The sequence below is a fragment of the Vicia villosa genome, unplaced genomic scaffold (assembly GCF_029867415.1).
Source record: "Vicia villosa cultivar HV-30 ecotype Madison, WI unplaced genomic scaffold, Vvil1.0 ctg.001937F_1_1_3, whole genome shotgun sequence".
Lineage (NCBI taxonomy): Eukaryota > Viridiplantae > Streptophyta > Magnoliopsida > Fabales > Fabaceae > Vicia > Vicia villosa.
In genome coordinates this window covers 10,742-38,327 of record NW_026705783.1, presented here as the reverse complement: position 1 = coordinate 38,327, position 27,586 = coordinate 10,742, and the positions used below count along the sequence as shown (strand labels likewise).

General features: G+C 34.1%; 4 protein-coding genes and 1 non-coding gene across 6 annotated transcripts; 3 read left to right on the top strand and 2 right to left on the bottom strand.

The window, feature by feature from the left end:
• The first annotated feature begins 2,444 nt into the window (after positions 1 to 2,444).
• LOC131637174 (protection of telomeres protein 1b-like) lies at positions 2,445 to 5,822 on the top strand. Of its 2 annotated transcripts, none has more exons than XM_058907763.1 (10): positions 2,445 to 2,656; positions 2,901 to 3,037; positions 3,211 to 3,397; positions 3,987 to 4,048; positions 4,201 to 4,289; positions 4,447 to 4,728; positions 4,823 to 4,920; positions 5,017 to 5,075; positions 5,181 to 5,333; positions 5,487 to 5,640. In XM_058907763.1, exons 1-10 carry the CDS (start codon positions 2,527 to 2,529, stop codon positions 5,499 to 5,501), a joined length of 1,212 nt encoding a protein of 403 aa, XP_058763746.1. In that variant the 5' UTR covers positions 2,445 to 2,526; the 3' UTR covers positions 5,502 to 5,640. The 2 variants fall into 2 exon arrangements, with proteins under 2 accessions (XP_058763746.1, XP_058763745.1); XM_058907762.1 differs by having other exon boundaries at positions 2,449 to 2,656; positions 5,462 to 5,822.
• LOC131637187 (small nucleolar RNA snoR113) lies at positions 2,684 to 2,781 on the top strand. The gene has a single exon (XR_009294288.1). It is a non-coding gene; the product is annotated as a small nucleolar RNA snoR113 (small nucleolar RNA).
• Positions 5,823 to 17,220: 11,398 nt separating the features above from the next.
• Positions 17,221 to 20,986, bottom strand: LOC131637181 (cysteine-rich receptor-like protein kinase 44). Its single transcript, XM_058907767.1, has 7 exons — positions 19,961 to 20,986; positions 19,199 to 19,333; positions 18,988 to 19,109; positions 18,693 to 18,903; positions 18,341 to 18,578; positions 18,080 to 18,230; positions 17,221 to 18,002 (listed from the first exon to the last, which is right to left on the bottom strand). Exons 1-7 carry the CDS (start codon positions 20,784 to 20,786, stop codon positions 17,688 to 17,690), a joined length of 1,998 nt encoding a protein of 665 aa, XP_058763750.1. The 5' UTR covers positions 20,787 to 20,986; the 3' UTR covers positions 17,221 to 17,687.
• Positions 20,987 to 22,041: 1,055 nt separating this feature from the next.
• Positions 22,042 to 25,426, top strand: LOC131637182 (uncharacterized). Its single transcript, XM_058907768.1, has 3 exons — positions 22,042 to 22,405; positions 22,502 to 24,846; positions 24,945 to 25,426. Exons 1-2 carry the CDS (start codon positions 22,305 to 22,307, stop codon positions 24,108 to 24,110), a joined length of 1,710 nt encoding a protein of 569 aa, XP_058763751.1. The 5' UTR covers positions 22,042 to 22,304; the 3' UTR covers positions 24,111 to 24,846; positions 24,945 to 25,426.
• Positions 25,427 to 26,165: 739 nt separating this feature from the next.
• On the bottom strand, positions 26,166 to 26,837 carry LOC131637175 (uncharacterized). The gene is made up of 2 exons (XM_058907764.1): positions 26,634 to 26,837; positions 26,166 to 26,550 (listed from the first exon to the last, which is right to left on the bottom strand). The coding sequence occupies exons 1-2, from the start codon at positions 26,775 to 26,777 to the stop codon at positions 26,299 to 26,301; spliced, it is 396 nt and encodes a 131-aa protein (XP_058763747.1). The 5' UTR covers positions 26,778 to 26,837; the 3' UTR covers positions 26,166 to 26,298.
• Between the last annotated feature and the right edge of the window lie 749 nt (positions 26,838 to 27,586).

Genomic DNA, 27,586 nt, shown 5'->3' with positions numbered 1-27,586 from the left:
TTTATGCAAATTATTGAATCCTGTGAAAAGCTCTTTTTATTCTTAAGGGAGCACCCCACATCTTTAAAAATTCAAAAATGTCCTTCATACATTCGAAGATGCATTTTCAGACCCACGTGAAATCACACTAACATTTGTTTTTCTGGTGTCCATTTCATTTTGAATAAAATATGGTCCAGAGATGCATCTCCATATATTATTTGAGTGTATTCGTAGATGCATCTCCGAAATACCTCCTAAAGTCATTTAAAGGCATATGACATGAGATATTCCGGATATGCATCTCTATAAATTCCCATGGATGCTTTCAAGGCAACAACATTGTTCCAACATTAGAAGTTTTTTAGACCAACTCATATTTTGGGTGATTTTAGGCCATAAACTCAAAAACATATACATTAATTGATTCAAACATGCATTAAAAGAGTCATACATTAATTAAAGTAAAATCAAAATATGCAATAAATACATAACTTGTTTCAAAAAAACAAAAAAATACAACCAAACATAAACTATTGGGTCTGCCTAACCCTCTGGCTTCTCATCCACCTATACTGCAAGACATTCCGTGCCTCGACAATCATGCCTTCTACAAGCGCCAACCGAGGGCTTCCTTCCTCAAAGAGTCTGGCCTCTATGTTAGATCACTCTATCTCCACAATACGCCAACAGACCGTCGACAAATCCTTAGTGTGGCCATCCCTAGTCTCAAGTACCTCCTAATTAGATGGCTCAGGCGGTCTTCCAAGAGCATTAGTTGTCATGATGTGGTGTGACATCATATAGAACCATGTCATGTAGCTGTGTGTATAAGTCTAATGTACATGAGTTGGCACCCTACGATACTCCTCTGGTACCAAATGAATCTCCAAATCCTCAAGTATCACATCAATTGGCGCATTACTTGTTCGGGCATATAGGGATACATCAGAGCTAAAGCACATGCCAGCCATCCGAAGCATAATGAGATGACGTCCAACTGATGCGTCTCATGGTGATCAGCGTATGAACACGGGGCAATATCATTTAGTACATGACTCTCAAGATACACTTTGAATGCGCCAACTCTAATATGATAGACATGTCTTATTTGAGGTTTGCGTATAACATTTTGATAAGTCTTAGATACACCAGTTCTGGTTTTGAAACGAAGAATTCTCTGAGCACCCTTTGAGAAACATTCTTATAGGGAGTGAAATCTCTACGAAACTTTTCATCCATGTAAGCAGACTTGAGCACTTTGTGGTTGGAGAAATTTTTTACTTCTTGAAATCTGAATGAAGAAGCCTATCGAAAAAAGGTTTCCAGCACGAGGAATCCTTGTTCAAACTATAGTAATGACAATAGTAACAAAGAGTAGACACTCACCCACAAATAAGAGATGAGAGAAAAGACTAGGATGACTAAAAAGGAGAGAAATGTGTACCTTTATGTAGTCTTTCAAAGTATGTTCTCAATCTATTTTTGACAAGAAAAATCATTGAAAATTAGAAGGATTTGGCCCAAAAAAGATTGATGTGAAAAACGTGCCCCAAACGAACTTTCTAACAAATTAAAAACCTAGTTAATCGATTAAACGCAACTCTAATCGATTGAGAGGTGTTACAAAGGTGTTAAATGGTTAACCATAATGTATTAGTCGACTATACCATGTAAAAATCCCTCCTATACATAATTATTAATCCCTTAGGTATGCGCATAAAACACTTTTATGTAATTTATTAAAAAAGAGAGCGACTTCAAAAACGTTTGAGTGTGCGTGTGAGTTACCTTAGTAGTTTTAAGAGTTACTCTTATACTTTTACAATACACTAATCACTCAGACAAGCGCTAAAAGCATAACTAGGCGAACTTTCACACTTCATCTATTTCACAACTTGAAGCTTCAAATTTCTTTGTTAGATTCATCATTGAATTATCCCTTTCATCTAGAACTTTGTATCTTCATAACTTATGAGGTTTGATTAAACTTGAGATAACTTCTTGATCAGATGCCATCATCAGTGATAGATGGATGATTGCCACAATGACATCATTGAACGCTGATTTACCTTAGGCGTTGTCATCATTTGAAATGGCTTGGTCTTGATCTCACAAAGAACATCCTGTCTATTTGATCCATCTTGTTGAATAAAGACTTCACTAAAATGTCGTTTGACATAAAGTGTTATCATTATTAAAACCACTGTGATCAAACATCAGTTACACGTAATTGTACCTACAAACACATATATTCACACTTTTATCTAATTAATAAAATATAAAAACCGATAATCAAACATAGTCCCACTAGAACAATCAATTTTATTAAGAGTTCATCATACTTTTTTTTTTTTGGTATTAATAAGTAACCAATATTCAAAAAACAGCAACATATGTAAAATTAAAAAAATAAAATAAAACCCCGAGCATTATTCTTCTTCTTAGGTGTACATATATAATGTTCTTTGAAGTTGAAATTCAGAGAGGCTTGCGTTGGGAAACCCTAATCCTAAGGAGGCGGGAAGAGAGAACGCGAGAGACACAATGTCAGATGGGGTTAGGAATGACTATAAGTTACTCCGACTACAAGATGCTCATTCTTGTATCAATCAGAGAGTTAGCATTATAGCTGTTGTTCTTGAGTTTGGTCTCCCCAAAACAACTAGAGGCACTGGTAATTTTCATCCTTTTCAATTTTCTCTGGCAATGATGATAAAAAGGCCGGTCTTACAGCTGCCATTTACTTACTTCTATGGTAGTAGATTGATTATTGCTTTCTGAAGGTGTTTTCTGAGCCAGTTTCATTGCATGTCTTTATTGAATACTTTGATTTAGGTCAAAATATGTGTTTTTTTTTTTTAATTTAGGGTTAAGTCTCTCCTAGTTATAATTAGATCCTGCTTAAATAATGTATGCAGATCGGTGTTGTACTCTAAGATTGATTGATGAAACACATTCCCAAACTGGTATGGCTGTTAATATTTTTACTGAAAATGCTGAAAGCATTCCCCGTGTTGCTGCTGCTGGAGATATAATTCACCTTTCTAATGTTATGGTATAACTCTTTATCTTGAGCTAAATATTTAATGTTACGTTAAAACCAGCCCTATGCTTCTATGCTCATTTGTGTAGTGCTGCACATCTTGATTGTACATAGTATTTGGTTTTTTTTAAAAGATGAACTTATGTTTTTTCCTCTTTCAAAACCCTTTTCCTGTTTTTTCGCAGTTAAGGATGCATTTTAAGGAAGTAAATGCTGTCTTCTACAAAAACTCTTCCTCTTTTGCCTTATACAGAGGGAATGATGATGATTTTGTCCCGTATCAAGTTTATTCAAGGGTTTTCCTCAGAGACGAGGACAAAATGCGCATAAACATGCTTAGAAATTGGTTTGTCAATTTTCAGATTCCTGCAGGTATTGTAGGATTTTAGCTATTAATGTAATTTGCATTCTTTTTTCTTTCATTTCTGTTTTCTAAAATCTGTATTATAATTAGTTCTCTTATCAAAGCAACCAGAAATGAATACACTACAGAAGGTGAGTTTGAGAGTCACCTTTTTTCTCTTGACAAGAAATCAATCTGTGCCTAACCAACTCTTCTAACTGTACCCCTTTTATGTATAGGAGATGGTTGCAATTTAGTTAGTTTCCCCCTCCTACCTAGTACCAACTTACTGTGATGTGATCCCTCACATAGACTCTCATTATTACCGTATTTGGTCAGAAGTAGGAATCAGGGGAATTTATAACTCTTATCATGCAATGGAATTTGAGCCTTGGTTGCTTTTAGCTGGTGTTTTCTAAAAACTAGCTTGGACTTATTTGTCTCCTTAAGATTTTGAATTTGTTTAGTTCAACCAAGAATTACCTTACCTATAAAGAAATCAGTATATGTTTGAGGATTTTTGGCTTGAGGTGGTTTGTATTTTATTTATTTATTGGTGGCTTCATCATATTCTTTTTTTTATGTACATTCAAGGTTTTTAAATGTTGTGTTGTGTAGATTCAAGTGATTTTCCAATGCTAAGAGAAATCAAAGAAGGTCAATTTAATTTGGCCGGCAAGGTAATTCAGTTGGAATTGATTTTGATATATGTATTATGAGTTTTAAGAGCCTTGGATAAGTATTTAAGTAAAATATGTTACCTGTAATTTCTTACTTTTAGTTGTTACCTTTCCAAGTTTCTGATCCTTCATGCCTTTTGTTGCACCTTAAGATACTTCATTGTGGGGAGGCTTTGAAAGATAATTGGTTTGTCTATGTTTGGGATGGTACAGATACCCCGCCAAATTTCATAACTTCAATGTGAGTTGATATAAAGTTACTTTTATATGGTTAGTTTAACTCCCCTCCCCCTGAATGCATGTAGGATAGGGTTTGGATAAAATTGTATTGAAAGTACAGGGCTTGGATAATATGGCATCCTCCATAGGAATTTGATATGCTTGCTGATGAAATGCAGGCTGGAAGATGAAATCAATGATCCACTTCCATTACAATTGGAATCTCTGCCTTTGCCAAGAGATGTACTATGTACCTTGCCTACTGTTGGCTCCATCTTAAGGATTGCTTTTGAACTACCCATAGAGAAAAATCATCTCAATGTTCTTAAAAGTGGTAAATGGGCCCAGTTTATTAACATACGTCTCGAAGTGTATGCAGGACTGTGGTATGGTGTTTTTACCTCACATTCAAAGCTTCGACATACACCAGATGAAGATCGTCTCATTATAGAACACCAAAGGTGGTTACCAAATTCATAGAGTCATAATATATGGTTTGGATAATTTGGGTCAGTTAACCATTATTATGTTTTTATTATGTTTGTGTTGAGCTAGGTTGTATGATGACCGCATATTGTTGAAATCAGGAAATATGCCTATTGGCAGCATACCTCAGTCTATTGACAGCTTACCCGAGTCTTTATGTATTACAAGTAATAATTCATTCGTTACACTTTTACTAGGCTCTTAATAATGGCTCAAATTTTTGCTTTCCTTACGCGATACCCAACTATGTTTAACCCTTGCAGAGGTTAATCACGATCGTGTGCGGCATCTTACTTTAATGGATGTACTAACTCATTCAGAGGTACGGTTTTTTCACTTTTAACACCAACTCTGCAATGATCAATGTTGTGTGCCTTCTCAAAACATTATCGCTCTTTTGCTCAGTAATGTATTTCATTTATTGAAGGTGACTGCTAAGTTTAAGTGTGTTGTTCGAGTGGTAGCAGCAACACCATACCAAGCTGAAAAGTTCTGCACGCCTGCTGGGAAGTATATGATGAGACTGACCCTAGAGGATCCAACAGCGAGAATCCATGCTTTTGTAGTTGATGAAGATGGGGTCAGAATAAATTTTAACTTCATCACATTTAGGATATTTGGCATCAATATTTTTCTAATGATTAATTATTTATCTGTTAATTAGTCTATGCGGTTGATCCTTTTTCTGATGTTATATATGCATGATAGGAGACTCTTTTTGATGGTTATCCAGGCACTGCAAATGTGAAAAGGAAGTTGAATAGATTACTTGGAGTAACTGAGTGTGATGACAGTTTTGTGGTAAATGATAGGCCAAGAAATCCACCATGGGTGAGTGTTTGTATTAAATCATACTATGTCTCCAAAACTGATGTATGGGGAAGTAGAAACTTTAGAATATTTGACACCAAAATAGTGGATGACCCAAAATAGTGGAAACAAGATATGCTGACGTAGGATCAATGTCCAGGTGAATAGAATATGTATATAATATGCACAAAATCTAGTGCTTTTTGTCAAGGCTGTATAATTTGAATGTAAATGAATCATTTGTAAGTTGCAATGTTCAGTATTTCTTGCATGATTGATTGTATTTGGCTTAATGTATATTTTGTTGTGCACTGCAATGGCGTTGTGAATATTCAAAAGATGAAATTTATAACTTGCTTGTTTTTATCAGAAAAGTAAAATTCATAAAATACTAATCGAGAACCAGTAATCTTTATTACTCTTATCATAGATTCAAGCAAAAACAAGATTGTTTATGATGTACTATTTCTCTGTAAAGTTCTTCAAATAATCCCATAGTGAAATATTCGCTCAAGAGTGAATGAATCTTAACATAAATACTTAAGTAGTTTTATCTCTGTGTTGAGTGATTAAGGGTGGGTTTGGCTATAAGATGAAAATGAGAAGAGAGAAAGATGTAAGAAAGAGTGTGAGAAGAGAGAAAAATGTGAGAAATAGAGTAGATTTGGTATATTGTTTCTTATAAGAGATGTATAAGAGAAATAGGAGAGAGAGAAATGTAATTGTTTTTGGAATGGCAAATATACCCTTAAATTAAAAAAATAGTATACAATAATATATTATTTAATTTAACTATTTTTTAAAAATATTTAGGAAATATTTTCTATCAATATATTTTTTAATTTAACAATAAAATCAATAATTATTTTTGTAAAAATTTAGTTAATCATTTTACTTTTTTTAATTATTTAAACTAATTTGATTTATTAAATTTATTTTGTTTTTTTAATTAATTGTTTAATAACTAAATTTCACTCTATACTATCCACATTCACTAATGTTGTTGTTATTAAGTTATTATTTGTGAAAATTATATAACTTACTGCACTCATATACATGTTTGCCTCATAAATTATAATATATATTAATAATAAGTTAAAGCAGAAAGAAGCATAGTGTTCAAATGGACATATTTGACTTTAAAATGGTTTACATAAGGGCAATATTAGAATAACAAAAAGAAATGGCTTCTCTTGGGTCTTTCTTCGCAAATCAGCGAAGAAGAACTTCTCGTGTGCACTAAACAGGAGAAATAATACACTTCTTCTCTTATTCTCTCGTCTCTATTTCTCTCTTAGCTATTTCTCACCTACCAAACACAGTATAAGTGTAGAGGCATGAACTTTCGTTAGGGAAAATTTTGACATATAGGATTTTATATTCAAATGCCACAATTTTGAAAAAATATATATTAATATGTCACACTTTTAGAACAAGCTCGGCCATTCATTGGACGAGCTAATGAAAGAAATCATTTTTCTATGTAAGCTTGACCATCCATTGGCCAAGTGCTTATTAAGTCGGTTAACAGAATACTTAACTTAACAAGTGTATAATTTTAAATAATTTTTAAAAATTTAAATAGCAACAAAACTTATTAAGTCGGTTAACTGGAGACCTGACTTAACAAGTGTATAATTCAGATATTTTTTAAATTTTAAATGGAAACAAGACTTATTAAGTTGGTTAACATGAAAATCGACTTTAAAAGTTAAAATTAACCGACTTAATAAGTCGCTCGGCCAATGGATGATCGAGCCTACATACAAAAATAATTTTTTTATTGGCTCATCTAATGGATGGCCGAAGTTATTCTAAAAGTGTGGCATTCTGAATTTTTTAATTAAAATGTGACACATTGCTATTTTTTTCTTCAAAATAGTGACATTTTAGTAATAAAATAAAATAAAAATACAAGTTATGTTAAAGAAATGTAAATTGTTTGTTATGATAGGTAACTAGATAATGGGATAGCATATCATAATGCAACCTAAATAACTACAACATGTAATTAGGTAGTTGTTATTGTTATTATACACAGTATTGCAGCAGGTAAAATAAAGAAACTCTGAAATGCTCTTTTACTTTTAAGGGTGCGTCCCACACTTTTGGAACTTCACAACTTATATTGTTCAATCCCACGAAACTTCATATAAGACTCCTTTAACCTTTTGATTAGGATGATACATTGTTTTTTACTTTCAGGCTTGTAATGAGTTTTAAACATAAATGGGATAAATAATCTTAAATAGTTTTTCAAACAAAAGGATGATATTTTTTAGGTTGGATTTTTGGCTATGTGGCTAAAAATAAAACAAAAAAAGTAAATTGCCTTTATCATATCAGTGTGCAAAAGTAAACAAAAGGATTCAACAAGAGTCAATTCAAGTTCTAGAGACTAACAAACATGAGTAAAATCATACAAGAAAGAAATAAATATTTTTGTTTGTTACCCATATAAAGCTCAAAATCTCACAAAGGTTAATGATCTACTACTAATGATGCACACTTCAGAGTTTAGTTATACCTATCATACTAAGAATGCACAACACATATATCATATCACACCACAGGTCTTTAATTAATAAAACAAAGAAATTACTCATAAACACTTGCAATCCAAAAACCAAAGAATAAGCATGCATTTTAAACAATTTTTTTTATTTATTTCAAAGAAAACTCTAAGAAAACAAAACAAAGAAATAGTTCCCTCCCCCACACTTAAAACATGCATTGTTCTCAATGAAATGAAATAACATAAGTTTAAAATAAGGATGAGAAAGAGGAAAGAGCACACCTGAGCAGTCAAGGAGGATAGGTGTTTGCATACACAACCTTTTCTAGTGAGGGCTCTTCTACAATCTATCCTTCCAATGTGGGACTCTCATGGAGCACCTCCAGGTAGTGTCCATTGAATTTTTTATTAGTCCCTTTGCCTTTTATTCCAGGATCAAAGAATGATCTTTGATAAGTAAAAGTTTCGAATGAGCACGTGAAAGTGGTCTCATTTTCATAACATCAAGAATCAATGGTTTAAGGGGCTGTCTTACTGCTTTTGCTTCATCTGAAACTAAGATCTTATGCACATTACAGGATGGAATAATATCAAGAATGTCTCTCAAGGTCCATCCAATTCCCTTCTTATGTTCCTGCAATGATTTCTCTTCCTTCTCAATTTGAGTCTTTGGCAAATAATTTAAATCTTTAGAAAGTAACCCAGGCTCTAAAGAAGGTGGTTGTCCAATGGATGATATGTTGAGGGCAGTCGGGCTGTTAAGAGCTTCAGCTTCATAAACAACTTCATTTACAATGTCACCCTACAAGGCAACATCAATCTCAGCACAAAGAGCACAAAGGTTAATGTTAGTACAATCATCAAATGAGTAAACATTATTAAAACCAGATAAAGATGGAAAATAAGTCGAAAACAAATCAAAATAAGCATCTTCAACCAACTCAGAAAGCAATTCAATGTGAAAACAGAATGTTTTTCCACGAGATGTTTCATAACATAAAAAATGTTAAATTTAGCAATGATATCACCAAACTCCATGGACATTGTTCATTCATCAACATCAATTTTTGTTTTCGCTATTTTCATAAACGGTCTCCCTAAAATGATGGGTGCTTTGCTTGAATTTGTTTATTCTGTCATGTCCAGAATGTAGAAATCTGCAGGAAAAATCAAGTCATTAACTTGAATAAGCACATCTTCCACTATTCCAACAGGGCAAGCATTGCTCATGTTTGCCAACGAATAGTAAGACATGTATGCTACAAAGGACCAAGATCAAGATTGTTAAAAATACAAGTAGGCATAACATTAATAGAAGATCTTAAATCTAACATGTAATGTTTGAATTTACTATCCCCAATGGTACATGAAATAACAAAAGTTCCCGGATCCTTGCATTTTTGGGGCATGGCCTGATTAAGGGATGAAACAATAGCCTTTTCAGGCGAAGGTTTTGGCTGAATAAGGGCCAAAATTTTTTATCCCAAACTGAATCTCTCATTTCCCTTCAACCTCCTATTGTGTGCACACAAATTTTTTCAAATTTTTTGCGTAATTCGGAACCTACTTAATCACATCAAGGAGCGGAATATTTACCGTAACCTTTCTGAATACACCCAAAATCTCTCCCTCTCTGTCTTCCTCATCAATCTTTTTATTTTTCAGTACTCTTTATGGAAAAGGGATTGGTGGCACATACTCTTTTTCAGCCTTAATAACAACAGAAGGGATTGGTGTTACCTCAATAATTTTTTAATTTTTTCTGGGACTGGTTCTGCAACTTTGTCGGATCTCAAGGAAATTGCACTCATATTTGATTTAGGGTCATTAGGATTCTTCACTACTGTTTGGGCAGGTAGTTGGTTCGATCCTTAAGCTTGCCGCATAGTATTCATTGAAGTGTCAAGTTGTCCAATCTGTGTTTGCAAAGTTTGAATACTAGAACCAGTTTGTTGCTGAAGCTGGAGATTGTTTATAGTCATTTTCTTGACAAGGTCCTCTAGTGAAGGTCCGAAAAATGCAGAGGGGGTTACTTGGGGAGAGTTGCTGATAAGTGCCAAAATGTTGTTATTTTGTATATGTAATTTGTGGCACTTATCGATACTTTTTGTTTATATCGTTTGAATAATCTTCGCTTTTTGTGTAAATATGTATACTTTGTGTATTATTAAGTTTTCGTGTAATTGTGTACCGTTTGAAAGTTTTAATGTCTTTTTGTAGGTATTGTTGTGTATTCGGAGCCTCAAGGAATAAAGTGTTGAGGACATGGCTGCGAACGCGATTTTGAAGAAAGAAGAATAAAGTTCTGGTGTAGCGCGCCAAGCGCGCTTAGCGTGGTCTTGGAGCATTTCAGACAAGTTTGGAAGAATGAAGCGTGCTTAGCGCAACTTTTAAGGCATGACATGCGGTCTGGCGATTTAAGTTTTAAGTGAGGGCGCTTAGCGCGGTCTCCGTTTTTCTATTTTTAGGACAACTTTGTTATTTTTAGGTTTTATCATCCTTTCACCCTTGGAGAGGCTCTGATCCATTCTTTGTATTTTAGAGGTTCAAGCAACATCATTGGGTGGTTTATATGTCGATTAGTCGTGGGTTGTTTCTGATTGCGCCAACAACGCGAGAAGTTTCCGCTTGTGTTCCTTCTTCCCTATGACCCATTCCAATGATGGGTGTTGTATGTATATTTTTCTCTTCTTGTATGTACATTTATCGATGTTGGGATCGTTTATATATTTGCATTACAAATCATTATTGATGTTGTTCTTGATCTTTTTGCTTAAATGCGTCAGATTTGTGTTGTTGTAGAAATATACTTCATGAATCTTGATTAAGGATAATATCTATTAGTTTCTAAACTCTAGACATACATTTAGGACTGATAATCTTTATGGGTATCAGAGCTTAATGCCTCCGTATTGTTTGTGTCAGTTGGGAAATCTCCGATGCGAATGATATGGTTGTCTGTGATTTTGCGCTAAACATAACCTCTGTTATGGTAAGTCTCGAGCAACGCTTGGTGATTTTGATGCGTATTGTGAGTGTGTTGGGATAGATCTTCAGATTTAAGTATTTGACGGGTAGAAAGAAATACGATTCCATATTGAATTCTTTTGATCTACAATATATTATTTATTTGCTTTTATTTACTTTTCCGCATTTACCTTTCGTGAACCCATTCATGAAACTTAGAGTACGAGAACGTTGAACGACAGTTTTCCCTTACACCAATCTCTGTGGACACGATACGATATAACCTATATCACCCGATAATTTATTACCTATTACTTTTGCTTGCCGCTTTACCGCTCCAATAGTTGCCATACCAAAGATTTGGCTGGTATATGTATTCGTTGTTGATATGAGGATTGTAAATGTTTGTTTCCTATGCTTGAGGCAAATCAGTAATCACACCCTCTTGCAATGTAGGACATGTATCTGTTGGGTGTTCATGAGAAGTGCAAATACCACATAATCTTGCTGTTTGAGTTTTTCCTACTTCCAACTGTCTCATAAATGAAGTAAGCTCATCAATTCTGGTATCTAAAGCCTTGTTGGAAGAAGAAGCTTGAATCTTATTCTCCCCTTTTTTCAGGATCAAAGAATTGTTTCTATTTGTGAATTGTTGGGAGTTGAGTGACATGTTCTCAATCAAGGATTTGTCATCAGCTAGAGTTTTATCAACAAGTGCTCTACCACTAGCAACATCCAAAATGTTTCTATCCATTGGTAATAACCCTTCATAAAAATATTGAATAAGCAACAACTCGGTAATCTGGTGTTGAGGGGAGCTGGATACTAATTGTCTGAACCTCTCCCAATACCTAGCCAATGATTCATTTTCCTGTCTAATACCACATATCTCTTTTCCGATTGATGCAACTCTGGAGGCAGGGAAGTATCTCTCTAGGAAAACTTTATTCAAATCATTCCAAGTCGTGACAAAATTCAGTTCAAGAGAGTATAATCAATCTTTGGCAGCGCCTTGTAGTGAGAATGGAAAGGATTTGAGCTTAATGTGATCTTCAGTTATTCCTTCAGGTCTCAATGGTGTAGATCAAACAACCTGGAATTCCTTTAGATGCTTATGTGGATCCTCACTTGCAAGACCACTAAACCTTGACAACAAGTGTATTATACCATATTTCAATTCAAAAGGAACAACATCATCAGTATATTCAATACACAAACCATTGTAATTAACGTCAAGAGCAATAAGATGCCTTAGTGTTCTTTGATAAGCCATGTTATCAAAAGCAAGTTCAGAATCAAAATCAATTAAACAATGCAGCTACAAATGCGAAAATGACAACAATGTCCTTATTAGGCATAAACAAATCGCAAGAAGCAATATGATTAAAATAAATTCAGAAAAATCCAAAAACACGAAATTTAATATAACTAAGTGAAATAAGAATTTTGAGAATTTTTTGGAATTATTTGAAACTATGAAAACAGTAAAAAATTAATTAAAAAAAAATAGAAAAATGATGAATTTGGGAACAAATTTCGATTTGGACACAATTTTCCCAAAAACTAGATTTTTGACTCTAAGTCGAGAACTGGCCAAAACCGTGAGGAAACTAGGGCCTAATCTTAATAAAACTAAACCTATGACTCTAAAATGAGTTATTAACAACACAAGAATCCCCGAAAACGGCGCTAATTGGACCCGCTGTCGCGCACGAATAATAAACGTGTATTTTTGAAATATAGTTTACGGTAACGACAACTTGAGTATCGTGTCACAAGGATTCATGACAAATTTTAACCAAATGAAAACGATTATGGGAGGGTTTGTTCGATTAAGAAAAATAATGCAAATAAGTGATTATTAAAATAAGCTGAGACGGTTAATCTACTGTTTTGGTTTCCCAACTTATCATCAACCCAAATAATTCCCAATTCCTAAGCGGACTCTACTCCCTCTTTGATTATAATAACAATCATACAAGCGTAATTGATATTATACGATAGATATTCCTAATTTTTTGAATTAAGCAAACAGATATAACAATCGTGAAATAAGCAAACATGATAAACAGACACAGATTAAGCAAACACGATTAAAATATAGGAACATGCAATCATCAAAATAAATCAATCAACCCTAAGATAAATCAAATTAAACAAACAAGATATCAAAGAGAATACTGAAAGGAAATAGATTTTTATTGGAAATTAAAAGAACCTCAAATTGTCGGCGGAAACCGATTACAACAAATTAATCCCTTGGAATTAATTCTCCATTATCACGCATATGAAAATTTTGTCAATAGTTAATATGCTACAGTAACGTGGCTGTAATAGGTACAAAGAAACTAGGATTTCCCCCATCTAATTCTAACCGGGTCGAAAACATAAAAACTGGCCCAAGACTAATTATTTCATATAGTTTGAAACTTCAACGAATTATTTGAGATTCCTCCACTCCAAATCAACTTTTGGATTCAACAGGAAAGTTGTAACTCTTTTTCTTAGCTTTATATCGCATATCAGAACCCGCAAAACGGAACCCCATAGCTCCAGGTGTGATCCGCGCTGTAAAAATTGCTTATGCTAAAAATAAAATACGAAAAATAAATTAAGAGTAAAAATAAACTTAAATCTAAAAACACAATAAAATAGTAAAATAAATAAAACAAACTAGGAAATGCCTAAGTACAATCATAGAAGAATGAGCATCAAAATGTACTGATCACTTAGGATATGTTTGTTCAGTGATACCCTGTTACAAGTGGATATTAGATGAAATGGCCCATTGGGCTAATTTAATTAATGAATGATGATCATCTCAATATGCAAGAGGAAATGTCAAGTGACTTATATAAGCATTTGGGTTGTAACAAACCATAAGACTAAATCCCAACAAACTAACTATCTAAATTAATGATCCAAAATAATAGGTAAAGATAATTAAGTTTCTAATAAAAAGAACGATATAAAAAATAAAAATCACATTTGACTAAAAAGGGCATTATAAAATAATTTTTCCAAAATTAGAATTAATGAGAAGAAATCTTAGAGATTTTATATTCAAAGGTAAGTTTAAAATTCACCATCTTTAAATGATATAAGATAGAATATTGACCAAGTTAGCTACTTGGAAGAGACACCTTCTTTCTATGGTACATATGATTCATTTGGTCTAATCGTCATTCAAGACACGCTTCTATATAATCTTAGAATTTATGGATGACCAACCAACCTTCTTAACAAACTAAATTCTTGAATCAAATTTTTTTGTCAAAAGGTAGCATAGACAATTGAAATTTGGCTACTTCATCTTTGAAGGTTATTTTCTCACCTTTGTATGAAGGAGATCTTGGTCTGAGAGATATTAAGACAATTAATAAAGCCGATTGTTCATCACTTTGTTGGAATTTATTGACTATCAATAATCAATAGTCTTCTATGCTTATTAGTAGATAATCCAGGCACATAAAATCAATCATGCATCTTATTTCTTCTTTGGCCTAACATTAATAATCTTTTCTTTCTTTTGGAGGAACATAGTATATGATAGGTTGACAGTGAAAAGTACATTGATTTATGGACTAACAATTATTGGAGTACAAAATTAAAGATTTATACCTTGTATTTTCATTGGATATTCAATTTATGCAAATTGCTAAGGTCAATTCAATGATCTAGGACATAAATTGGAACATTCTTCATGATGAACTAATTTAGACATGATCTGCAAATGGTTATCTATCTTTTAAAGATGCTTACAAATGTATCAAGAGGTATCACATTGAGTCTTCTTTTACAAAATTCATTTGACATCCATACTTATCTCATACTAAGTCATCATGTCTTGGAAGCTAATGCACAATGTTGTTGCAACTTAATACAACCTAATTGAAGGAGAATGCTTATGATTTCGAGGTTCTCTCTCTACAATCCTGACGTGGAAACTGCATAATACTTATTTCTTAGATGCATTTACACTAGGGTGGCAAAGCGAGCTACCCGCACCGCCATATGCCCGCCAAAAAAAGGGCGGGGCTGGCAAGCTCGCTAAGTTGAAATGGGCAAAAAAACCTAACCCGCCCCGCCAAGATGGCAGGTTGGCGGACAGTGAGCTTCCCCGTCTATTTTTGTATTTTTTAAATTTGTTTTTAGATTAATAGACTTTTTCACATTTCAATTAGATTTTTCACATAGTTTTTAGAATAATTGTTTACAAAGCGTTTTTTTAAACAAATTTTATTTCATATATTCACAAATAAATGTATCAAATAAACCATCAAAAATTGAAATTACTAGAATTAACTAAAAAAGAGCGGGTTTTGGCGGGCTATGGCGGGACGGACTATAGCGAGCGACGGGTTTTGGCAAGGCGAGTTTTGGCGAGCGGCGGACCCAAAATCCCAACCCAACCTTCCATTTTTTGGCGGGTGCGCGAGATGGACCGGTGGGCCATGACCCGTTTTGCCACCCCTAATTTACACCTTACTTTTCTTATAATTGATAAAGTGATTGTTTGATATGAACATTGATATAACAAGTCACGAAAGCATATTTAAACTTGATGGTTGAAGTTGAATTTCTCAAATTCAGAATCTGATCATGATATCAGATTCAAAATGGTACTAGATATTAAAACTTGACACGCAAGAAATGATATCAGGTTTTAAAATGATAATATTGACTTTGACAAATACATTTTTTTGTTAAATAATTGGTCTATATGGTATCTACTTCTTTCAAGTGTCATGTGCATTCTTTCATTCACGAGCTTACAATTATCAAATGTTGACTTCCTCTCGCATCTAAAATTATACAAGTGAATTGGTGCTTTCCAGTAATAATTGGATTAACTGCAATGCAAATGGAGTTTCAAGAGGAAATCCTAGAATATCAACATGTGTTGGCAATGTTTAGAGGTAATTTAGAAACATTTTGAGAACTTTCTCATCTAAGATCAGAGTTAACAGCTCCTTTGAAGTTAAATTAAATGAAATCGTGTTTGCTATCGAATATGCTAACAAGAGTAATTAGAGAAACCTTTAGTTTAAAAGTGACTCAATGTTTGGTATTTGTGAACTTTCTAATGTATTTATTGTTAATTGACATCTTTTAATTAAATGAAAGAATATTTTACGCTATACACTTTATTTAGATTCAAGATATATATTTTTAAAGAGCAAAATGCATATGGATTAGATATATTTGGCAATAAGGATTTTTTGTTTATTATAATATTTAGTGAAATTTACTTTTTATTTGTATTTTAATTTTTTTAAAAAAAATATAGGTTGATAATGTCCAACTACCATTTTTATTAGTTGTTTGATAGATTAGATTTTATGGTCACGAGAAATGTAAGTATTGCAAAGAAAGAAAGATTTCAATTTATTTTAAATAGAGACTATTTAGATGCGATTCCTTTTGTACTATTTTAAATAGCATAAACTAGTTTGAGAAATTATAGGTAATTTTCTCCATTTTAAAATTTGGCTAAATTAGCCACTTTTAAGTATCAATTAGACCATTTACAATAAAGTGTTGAAAAAATTATTCAATAGTTGAATAGGTGCAACGAGGTGTTAAATAAAGAGTTGAAAGTGATGTGAATTAATATGTGTTGAAAATATTCAACATGTTGAATGAAAAAGTGTGGGCCCACATATATTACTTTGCAAAATTTTATTGGTTGTTGTGATTGTTTAAAATGGTGAGATTAGGTGTTGAATTTTATTAAACAAAACCATTGTATTGAGTAAAAATTAAATGAGTGTTAAATTATTATTTAGAAGAAGAGAAGATGATGGGGAGAATAAAAAGTGAAAAAAGAGGGTGTTGAATATGCAAACTAGTGTACATAGTCTTAGTTGGACGAGTAACAACTGATGTTGCTACGAAATCAGTTAATGTCCATGTCAGATGCAGAAACGGGTTGGACTTCATTCAAAATTGGCGAGTTCATTACCTATTTTTTCTCTTGCTTTCCCTCTTCAATCTTGATCCAACAGAGCTTCACAGTTGCAACTTCCATATTATTGCAAATTCAACTCCCACTCCTCAGACTTCAATCATCCATCACGCATTGAATTCACAAGATGTGTCAAGGTGATTTCTCAAGACATATTCTAACACCAAGTTATTCACTATATATGAAAACAATAAGAGTCTTGTTTTATTTTGCTGACTATACTTTACACCCCACAACTGTTTGATTAAATGTCTCTCAAAAACATGCACGCAGATTTCGCTATACATATATATGAAAACAATAATAATCTTGTTTTATTTTGCTGACCATACTTTACACCCCACAACTGTTTGATAAAATGTCTCTTAAAAAATGAGTTAATAAATTTTCTTCTGTTTAAGAAGTTCTTAATTTAAGGTAGATTTCCATACGTCAATAGAATGGCCTCTTTGAAAACGTTTTATTTTGTATTCTCTAGCTTTGCCATTTATTTTTATATTTGAAGATGTAAATCTTCTCTAGAATATACTATAATTTAACATTGTCTGTTTTCAAACTCTGGGAGATTTATTCCAACTCTATTTCAGATGGTTCAATTCCGTGGTCTATACTATGGTCATTATGTAACAACAAATGATAATAATTATACAGTGAAGATTGTTTTCATCCATGTCTTAACGCGGAAAGAATTGAGTCATAGTGATACCGTTGTTTGAATCACCAATATTGTCTGACTCCTTGTTGGGGGCCATGTTTTCTTCATTTCCGCTACGCTTAAAATACGGTGGTTCAAGAGGGGACGGCAAGTTGATTGAAGAGCTGTTCAGGTAAAATGCAATTGTTGCCATTGTAGGTCTTTCATCTGGATCTTCCTGAACACATAACAAACCAATGTGGATGTACTTGATGACTTCTTCTTGGGAATAGGTTCCTTCTATACTAGAATCCATTAGTTCGAGTGGTGTTTGCGATGCCCATTTTGTCCATGCCTGCAATATTCATTTGTTAATGAAGAAAATCTTTCTTTCAACTCTATAAAGAGAAGTCAAAGAAGTTTGGTACTCACGTATCTCCGGATGTCATCTATACACTCTGATTCAGCAGAACAACCTTTCCTCTTTCCACTAATAATCTCTAGAACCATGATTCCGAAACTATACACATCGGATTTCACAGAGAAATATCCATGCATTGCATATTCTGGAGATATGTAACCACTATATATGAACAACAAAAGTGTTTGTTTAGTGGGCGTCAATAATAATGACTGCTAGGTTAAAAGGCATGTGAAAAAGTAAGTAAAGTAAAGTAGGAATTATAAGCTTACTATGTTCCTACAATCGTGCATGTGCTTTCTTCAATTTGATCTATAGATACAATTCTAGCCATGCCAAAATCTGATATTTTTGGATTCATATTACTATCTAACAAAACATTGCTAGGTTTCAGATCACGATGTATTATTTTGAGGCGGGAATCTTCATGGAGATAAAGAATTCCACGGGCAATTCCTTTGATGATCTTCTGACGTTGAGACCAAGATAGTAGTTTTCTCTTCTGGAGATCTACGTTATTAGTTTCTTGGAACGGTCAATTATCTATTTCGAATCATAATGGATCCATTAAGGTGATTCATTTATCAAGACATGCCTTTAGCTTATAGGTTAGAAATGACATACCAAATAAAAAGTAATCAAGACTCTTGTTTGGCACATACTCGTAGATAAGTATTTTTTCCTCTTCTTCCAAACAAAATCCTAGTAATCTCACTAGATTTCTGTGTTGAAGCTTGGCTATAACTTGAACCTCATTTTTAAACTCTACTGCACCTTGTCCAGAGCTTCTTGTAAGCCTCTTCACAGCAATTTCTTGTCCATCCGAAAGAATTCCCTAAACAGCATAAAACAGAAGTCAATATAGAAAATAAGTATAGATGATATTATCGTTTAATGTAGTACTAGTTGATGTATTTACCTTGTATACTTCTCCGAAACCACCTTTGCCTATCCTGTTTTCTGCAGCAAATCTGTTTGTTGCTGCTTCAATTTGGGCAAATTCAAATTGCAAGGACTCCAAAGTGCTAATGTCATCTCCAACTACAAAAACAAGTTTGAACTTTGTAAATTATATGGCTAAAGGGAAAGCATCTTTTTGTTTGAAATAGAAGTATATTTTTCCATCTTACAGCTTTCTTTGAGAATATCATGCTTGCTCTTTCTTTCTTTTCTATATAGAAAGCAACAATATCCCAAGACTAAAAGCACCAGTAAAACAATAATTGGAACAATGATCTCAAATATTGTTTTTGTCTTCTGTTTTCCTGCATCAATATCAGTAGTACCTTGTGTTATTTTGTGTTTCCATCAAGAAAAATGAGAAAATCCTTAAGCAGAAAACCAACGAGAAAATAGGAATTTCATTTTTAGTGTCTTCTATGAATTAGCTTATTGTGTGTGTTGTCAGGAAAGTTAATAATAATCCAAAAGATCGTAGAGCATTTTATTGTAAAGCTGATTTTCCTCAAATATCATGCTTATTCAAATGTGCTAATTGATTTTACTTTTACTTAATTGATTTGTATGTGTAAATTGTTATTGCTGTATTTTATTAAGGAAGTGTATAGAGTTTATAGTTCAACAAATGTTTTTTCAACTTGAGCAATCAAGATTTTTTCACTGGAGCAAAATCACATATCCCTTCTCTTATGCTCACAACAGAACGTAGAAGCATAACACCGAGCTCTAAAAGCTAACACCCTATAGTAGTTGATAAAATAGTGATGAACCAGATTATTACAGAAGATATATTTCTTGCTAGATATAGTAATCATGGGTTGATAGTAATATATGGTATGATAATAACTTGATTGATAGTAATATATGTTTTATTGTGTCAAAATTGTGTCAAAATAAGGAAATGCATATCAGGGTCAGTCAAAAGTTTAAACCTGGTGGAACTAAAGAGTTAGGACTTGTGGGTGATGGTGGCACCCAAGAAATACTGTCGTATGTCTTGTGGAATGGATATAATTCGAATCTAACACCACAACTGGGATAAAATATCGTGCCTCCAGATTTTCCTCTGCAGCAACTGGTTGGAACTTCTGCTATGGCATCCGTAAGACACCACCTGCAGTTCTCTGCAGATAGGTATGGGAGGCACCAAGCGTTGGCATATAGTTTTTGGTTTTCTGTGAGATTCGTCGACTTGTTAGCCAACTTTGCAGAAGAATTTGCTGCTGCATTTCTCAAATCGTTCAACATATCCCAAAGAATGTTGTTGAAGCTTCCAACCTGACCGACATAATCCTTATTGTTCATGAAAGAAAGTTCTGGAGTTTTCTCAACGATGGTAAAGAAGTTATTATCAGAATAGCGCACATAGCATATTGCGTACCAAACTATGGCTTCTTTTGCAGTGGTGCACAGTGATGATATGATTTTGGCTGCTTCTATCACACACGACTGGCAGACTTTGGGGTCAATGTCTCTAACGCAAAGGAAGAGACCGTAGACAGTGTCCACGTTATTGTCGCCAATAACTGTGGCGTTGTAGTATCTTGCATTGTTACTACTATTGGAGGAGAGAAAGTCTAGGAGTGTTTTGATGTTGGAACGGTAAGTGTTATACATTGCAGAAGTGCTGTTCCTGGTGCAGTTATAGTAAGCATGTGTGTCATGATCAATAGCAGCTTGTATGATGGGAGAAGGAGAGCAATGGACAAAGTGGAAAGAGAAAGTTGCAAGTAGAAACAGAAAGCTGAAGGAATCCATACTTTGCAAGGAGGGAATCAAGAGCTCAAATAACACACCAACAATACATTGTCATGTTGGTGGTGTTAGGTATGTTTTTTCATCTGTAAACTTTTAAGGATTAAGTTAAGTGATCCTATGACAAAATGATTCAGTTAAATGATACTTAATATATTAGTCCCAACCCACTATGTATTTATTCATTTTCGTTCTCTTGATTGAGTTTTTTACAGAAAACTTTTCTTTGCCATACATGATGCTATCTCCACTCAATATTTTTATACTCGACAGTCAACACTACCTCCAGAAAGTCATGTGAAACATCAAGTACCAACCCACTTCATTCACACATTGCAATTATGAAAGTTCAATTTGGCTGCTTTTGGTGTCCACATAGAGTATATATTTATATTTTCCCCTCTAAAATAGGACACATGGCCTTAAATACTGTTGTTTATTTTAAAAACATAGGAGAGAATAGTGGGAGAAAATTATGAAATTGAATGCTGTTGGAAAATGCATTACAACAGAGTTTTATGCAGTGGTCTTTAAGTCAGAGGATGAAGAAATTGTAAACAACAAACATTCACATACAATGAATCATAGAAAAGGGGTTAATTTAATATATATACATATACCTTCTTGTCAACAAAATCAGGCCATGTAAGGATCAGAAAGACAAGAAAGGAGATCTATCATTCCAAACCTCGTCAATATACTGAATCATATCTCCCAGAAAGGTAGCCGCCTATGCACATTGAACATGTGCTAGTAGTAGTGGGGAGGTTAAATTGTTATATTTAGGCTGTTTTATTAAGTATACTTTTAACATAGTCCAAGCAAGAGTTTCAGATTCTTTTGCAGTTGGTGTGCGTGTGTGTGAAGAATTGTCATTTTACAAAGTAAAACTTGAGGGAGAATATTCTTATTATTGAATAATGCAGATGGGTTTTAAATAACTTTTACTCAAACTAAACAAATCCTAACAACATCGGTATAATGGCTAAAGGATAAGTGTTCTTAGGTGTAATGGCTAGAGAATAAGTAAAACACCCACTAAACTCTAAACGCTGCTGATTTTATTTTGGCTTAAATGTAGTTTTGACCCCCCTATTTTCATTATTTTGAACTTTTGAACCCCCTTTTCTAAAACCCAGCCTTTTAGTCCTCAAACTTACTTACTTTTGGCAATTTTATTGCCCCCCCCCCCCCCCCCCCCAGAATTGCATATGTGGAGTGTTTAATTGATGACATGGAAGGGTGACCAAGCTGCCACGTAATATAAATCATTTAAGTTATTATTTTTAATTGAAAATAATTATTCTGAAAATTAATTATTCCAATAATTTCAATAAAACGTAAGTTAAAAAATCAAAACCCTAAATTGTTCAACCAAACCCAAATTCATCTATCTGAAAACCCACCCACTTCATCTCCTACCTCTCTCTCGAACCCTACTCAAACACTCAAACACTCAAACACTCAAACACTCTGAACACTCAAACACTCAAACACTCAAAACCTACGGCAGTGGCAGAGATGACACAAAGCGACCACGCAGGGACCGGTTCACACAGTGGCGACATTCCACCCATTCCTCTTTCATCGAAGAACAAAGAAGATGTCAGATTTTGTTCGAGGTTAGTCACGATTCCCATCTATTTTGCCCTAATTTAATCTTCTGCTATTGTCTGTTTGTTATAGAATTAGACTGATTGTTAGCATTGTCCTTTCAGACCAGTTCAGAGTCAAACCATTAAGCTTAGAATTCATCATATGGGAGAGTTAGTAGATCATCCTGTTAAATGGTATGTTAATGGATTAGTGTCTGAGATGGATTGGCTGTGGGATACAGATTACATGTCATATATGCAGTTTGAAAAATTGATCAGAAAAGAGGGATATAGGAATATCAAATGCATGTGGTATTGGAACCCTAAGTATAGGTTTAGTCGTGGTCTGAAACCCCTTAACTGTGATGGTGATGTTCTTATGTTGATTGAGGACTTAAAAGGATTTGACTTGGTGGATATTTATGTTGAGCATACAGTAGAAGTGTTAGGGGATGAAGACATAGTAGATCATTATGATGAGGATGGTGGCCCAAATTGTGCTGAGGATGAAGTTGATAGTGATGTTGAAGTTGTAGGGGATGCTGATATGCCTAAGAATGTAGATGCAAGTGACAATGAAATGGATGTGAATGAAGCTAACAGAGGAGATGTGGATACTGAACATGTTGAGACTGAACATGTTGATGTTGGAATAGAAGATGATGAAGAAGATGAAGACTATGTGGCTGATACTGAGATAGGTAGTTTATCTGATGAGGACTTAGAATGCAGTGATGACTATGTGGAACAAAGTGAGGATTTGGATTGGACATCAGTGATGCAATGTGATGAGGATCATGATAAGTCTAGAAAAAGTGATGAGGATGATGATTCTGATGTGCTGCATACACCTGATGGTAGTGGTAATGATGAGGAACATGAAAAGTTTCCTTCTTATAAAAGAGGTGAGTCATCAAAGTTTGAGCTTGGTATGGTCTTCAGTAACAAAGAAATGGTGAAGGATGTTGTCAAAGACTATGGTATGGAGAACAACAAAAATGTTGTCATAAAGAAGAATGAGGCAAAGAGAATGGTGATTAAATGCATGGAAGGATGCAATTTTCACATGAGAGTTAGTAAGAGGGTGGGGAATCAGTATTGGCAAGTGGTGAGTTTAATAGATGAACATAATTGTGCTAGGACTCCTTATAATAGACAAGCAAAGACTAACTGGTTGGCTAAGAAGTTTGGCCACATTCTGAGGCACAACCCTGACATGAAACCAGCAGGATTGGTTGCCCAAGCTCTTGATAGATGGGGAGTAAAGTTATCACATGACCAGGCTTATAGGGCTAAAAGGAGGGCCATGGATATGTTGCAAGGGGCTGGTATGGAACAATTTCAACATTTGAGGAGGTATGCCCAAGAATTGTTGACATCCAACCCTAACAGTACTGTTGTGATTAGGTGTGCAGACTCACATGAAGGCCCTGTCTTTGAAAGAATCTATGTATGTCTAGAGGCTTGCAAGTATGGCTTTGCAAAATTCTGCAGGCCATTAATAGGGTTGGATGCTTGTTTTTTGAAAGGTGATTTTGGAGGGCAGTTGATGGCAGCAGTTGGTAGAGATGGAAATAATAAGATTATGCCCATTGCATATGCTGTGGTGGAGGCTGAGACAAGAGATTCTTGGGATTGGTTCATCAAACTTCTATTGGAAGACTTGGAAGCTATAAACCAAAGAGCCTATGCTTTTATCTCAGACCAACAAAAGGTACATTCAAACTTGTAATTAGTTATCATTTTTTAAACCAATGAGATTACTTATCATTCAAACTTGTTTTCTTTATATGGCAAGGATTAATACCAGCAATTCAAAGTGTGAGTGCTCATGTTGAGCAACGCATATGTGTGAAGCATCTATATGGGAATTGGAAGAAGAAGAATCCTGGTCTTGAATTCAAAGAGGTTATGTGGAGTGCAGCAAAAGCTACAACTGTTCCATCATGGGAAAGGGCAATGTTAAAGATGAAAGGCATGAAAGAATCTGCTTGGAAGGAGATGGTGGATGTCCCTGCAACTTATTGGAGTCGGTCTCACTTCAATACCTATTCCAAATGTGACCTCCAGGTAAACAACATGTGTGAAGCTTTTAATAGGGCTATTCTAGAATATAGGGATAAGCCAATTATCACTCTATTAGAAGGGATTAAGCATTACCTTACTAAGAGGATAACTAAGATGCAAGAGTTAATGAATACCTATAGTGGTGATATATGTCCTAGAATACAAATGGTGCTAGAAAAAAACAAGAGAAATGCAACACATTGGACTCCCACATGGCATGGTGATGATGACATGGCCATATATGGTGTCACTAATGGAGTTGACACATATGTTGTTAACCTCAAGCAAGAGACTTGTGCATGTAGGAAGTGGGATTTAACTGGCATCCCTTGTAGCCATTCTATCACATGTATCTGGCAAAACAAGAAAAAACCTGAAGACTATGTATCTGAATACTACAGGTAAAACATTCTATCACATGTATTTAATTTAGTAAATGTGTATCTCAATTTATGTGTTAATCTATATGTGTTAATCTATATGTGTTTGACTTTTACAGGAAGGATACTTTCAAGAACATCTACTCACACATTATTTACCCCACTAATGGTCCACAATTGTGGCCTTTGGATAACCAATCCACCATGAATCCACCAATTATGAGAAGGGCCATAGGTCGTCCCAAGAAAATGAGGAACAAAGCTAATGATGAGCCAAGACTAAAGCATGTACTGCCTAGGAAACTTGCAACAGTAACTTGTCATAAATGTGGAGGAATGGGACATAACAAGAGAAGCTGCAAAGGCAAGACAGCTGCTGATAGGGCCATCCCAAAAGGGGGAAACAAGAAGATTGCTGGTGGACAGAAGAAGAAAAAAAAGGCAAATGAAGAGGAGATTGGAAACTCATCCCAAGCACCAATGGCTACACAACCATCTCAGCCTGAGCAGTAGTGTCTAGAATTTTGGATAATTAGTGTTTTGGATAATTAGTATTTTGGATAAGTTGTATTTTGGTACTTGTATTTTGGATAACCTAGTTCTGTCATGAATTATGGTGTACTTGTAATTTTTTTGCAGTATTCTGTTCAAAACTATTATGGTACAATTATGGGTAACTATGGTTATTGACACAATTTGTATAAATGCTGTTATTGACAGATTAACTATGGTTATGGTTAAATTATGGTTCAGTTATGGTTCAAATTCTGTTCAAAGTTACAGGTTCAAATTATGGTTCAATTATGGTTATTGACAGAATTTGTACAAATTCTGTTCAAAGTTACAGGTTCAAATTATGTTGTTAACCTCAATTATGGTTATTGACAGAATTTGTACAAATTCTGTTCAAAGTTACAGGTCCAACTTCTGTGTTTAATATGTCCAAATTGGTCCAAACTTCTGTGTTTAAATTTACAGAGTCATACAGGTCCAATTTTATGCAGTTCAATTATGCAGACTAAATTATGGTTTAATATTACAGTTCAATTTTATGTCAAATAGGTCCAAATTACAGGTCCAAATTTTATGTCAAATTACAGGTCCAAATTGGTCCAAACTTATGTCAAATTACAGCTCTTTACAGGTCCAAATTTTATGTCAAATTGGTCCAAACTTATGTCAACCCTATTTCAACAGAATCTGTGTTTCTTATGCCTATTTGGTATTGAAATAGAAAACAGATAACATTGATAAATAGAAAACATTGTTATTGATGCAACAGATAACATATAACATTCACTTTGCAAAACAGATTGGTATTGAAAATACAACTCATCCTCTTCCTCATACAAGAACCTAATACTACAATACTCTTCCTAATAACAGATAACATTCACTTTGCAATAACAGATAACTTCTAACACAAGAACCTAATACTACAATACTCTTCCTCATACAAATTTGGTATTGAAATTACAACAACCTAATACTAATGCTACCAACACTGCACACAAGAATAACAACAATCAAAATCTTCAAATTCTTTATCTTCATCTTCAAATCCTTAATCTGCTTATTCAACTCATCTTCTGCTTTCTTCCCTTCTTCAATGGTCACCTTTGCACTTATCAGTCTCTGATTTAGTGAAGAGATCATATCCTTTGCTCTTGCTCCCATCTCTTCATCATACCAAACAAAATGGTTGCATCGTTTGGACCCTTGGATCTACAAATGAGAGTATACTTTATTCGTTTTACAATGTTTAGAAGAAACAAGGGAAAGACAGATGGATTTTCGTATAAACTAACCTTGTACATCCCACACCCATAAAAACGGCGTCCTGGGTTAGCATCTGTCCATGAAGTCATCAAAGGTGCATCCAGACCACATCTGCATTCTCCATGGACGGAGGAAGCTTTGCTGCGATTACTTGCTACAGAACAGCGGGACATGGTCGAACGAGAAGAAGAAGCTGCGATTTGAATGAATGAAGAAGATGGGAGGCAGACGAACGAATGAAGAAGAAGGGAGGCAGACGAACGAATGAAGAAGAAGGGAGGAATAAGAAGAATGGAAGAGGACGAACTCTGTTCAATTTAGGGTTTGAAACAACCAAAATCTCTTTAACAAATTTATTCATTTAATTGGAATAATTAATTTTCAGAATAATTATTTTCAATTAAAAATAATAACTTAAATGATTTATATTACGTGGCAGCTTGGTCACCCTTCCATGTCATCAATTAAACACTCCACATATGCAATTCTGGGGGGGGGGGGGGGGGGGGGGGGGGCAATAAAATTGCCAAAAGTAAGTAAGTTTGGGGACTAAAAGGCTGGGTTTAAGAAAAGGGGGTTCAAAAGTTCAAAATAATGAAAATAGGGGGGTCAAAACTGCATTTAAGCCTTTTATTTTAATTATAAATTTTTAAAATATTTTAAACATAAAAAACAATTATAAATTTTACTTATTTTATTGTTTTTATATTACTTTATTTTATTTTTCTAAATGAGTCGCTAAAAACTATTGTTGAAGCATATAATTCATACCATTGAGAATTATTTATCATTAATTAATTGGTTAATTTTTAAAATTTTAAAAAGCATTATAATATAATATATGATTAAAACTATACACGTAACAAAGAATTGTTATTAAATAACTAAATAAAATTAATTTTTTTAAATCTCCAATGTAAATATGAGAACGAATAGGTTGGTTTAAATAAAATTTGAATTACAACAGTGTTTTCTGCAGCAG

Bases quoted from the DNA above. Each gene is read 5' to 3' on its own strand.
- LOC131637174 (XM_058907762.1), top strand. From the start codon at position 2,527: ATGTCAGATGGGGTTAGGAATGACTATAAGTTACTCCGACTACAAGAT. The intron at 2,657-2,900 runs GTAATTTTCATC...TAATGTATGCAG, and splicing joins CAAAACAACTAGAGGCACTG to ATCGGTGTTGTACTCTAAGA. The intron at 3,038-3,210 runs GTATAACTCTTT...GTTTTTTCGCAG, and splicing joins TTCACCTTTCTAATGTTATG to TTAAGGATGCATTTTAAGGA.
- LOC131637181 (XM_058907767.1), bottom strand. From the start codon at position 20,786: ATGGATTCCTTCAGCTTTCTGTTTCTACTTGCAACTTTCTCTTTCCAC. The intron at 19,334-19,960 runs GTTTAAACTTTT...ATATTGATGCAG, and splicing joins TAACTCTTTAGTTCCACCAG to GAAAACAGAAGACAAAAACA. The intron at 18,003-18,079 runs GTGAGTACCAAA...TGAATATTGCAG, and splicing joins TAGATGACATCCGGAGATAC to GCATGGACAAAATGGGCATC.
- LOC131637182 (XM_058907768.1), top strand. From the start codon at position 22,305: ATGACACAAAGCGACCACGCAGGGACCGGTTCACACAGTGGCGACATT. The intron at 22,406-22,501 runs GTTAGTCACGAT...TTGTCCTTTCAG, and splicing joins GATGTCAGATTTTGTTCGAG to ACCAGTTCAGAGTCAAACCA.
- LOC131637175 (XM_058907764.1), bottom strand. From the start codon at position 26,777: ATGTCCCGCTGTTCTGTAGCAAGTAATCGCAGCAAAGCTTCCTCCGTC. The intron at 26,551-26,633 runs GTTAGTTTATAC...TCTCATTTGTAG, and splicing joins ATGGGTGTGGGATGTACAAG to ATCCAAGGGTCCAAACGATG.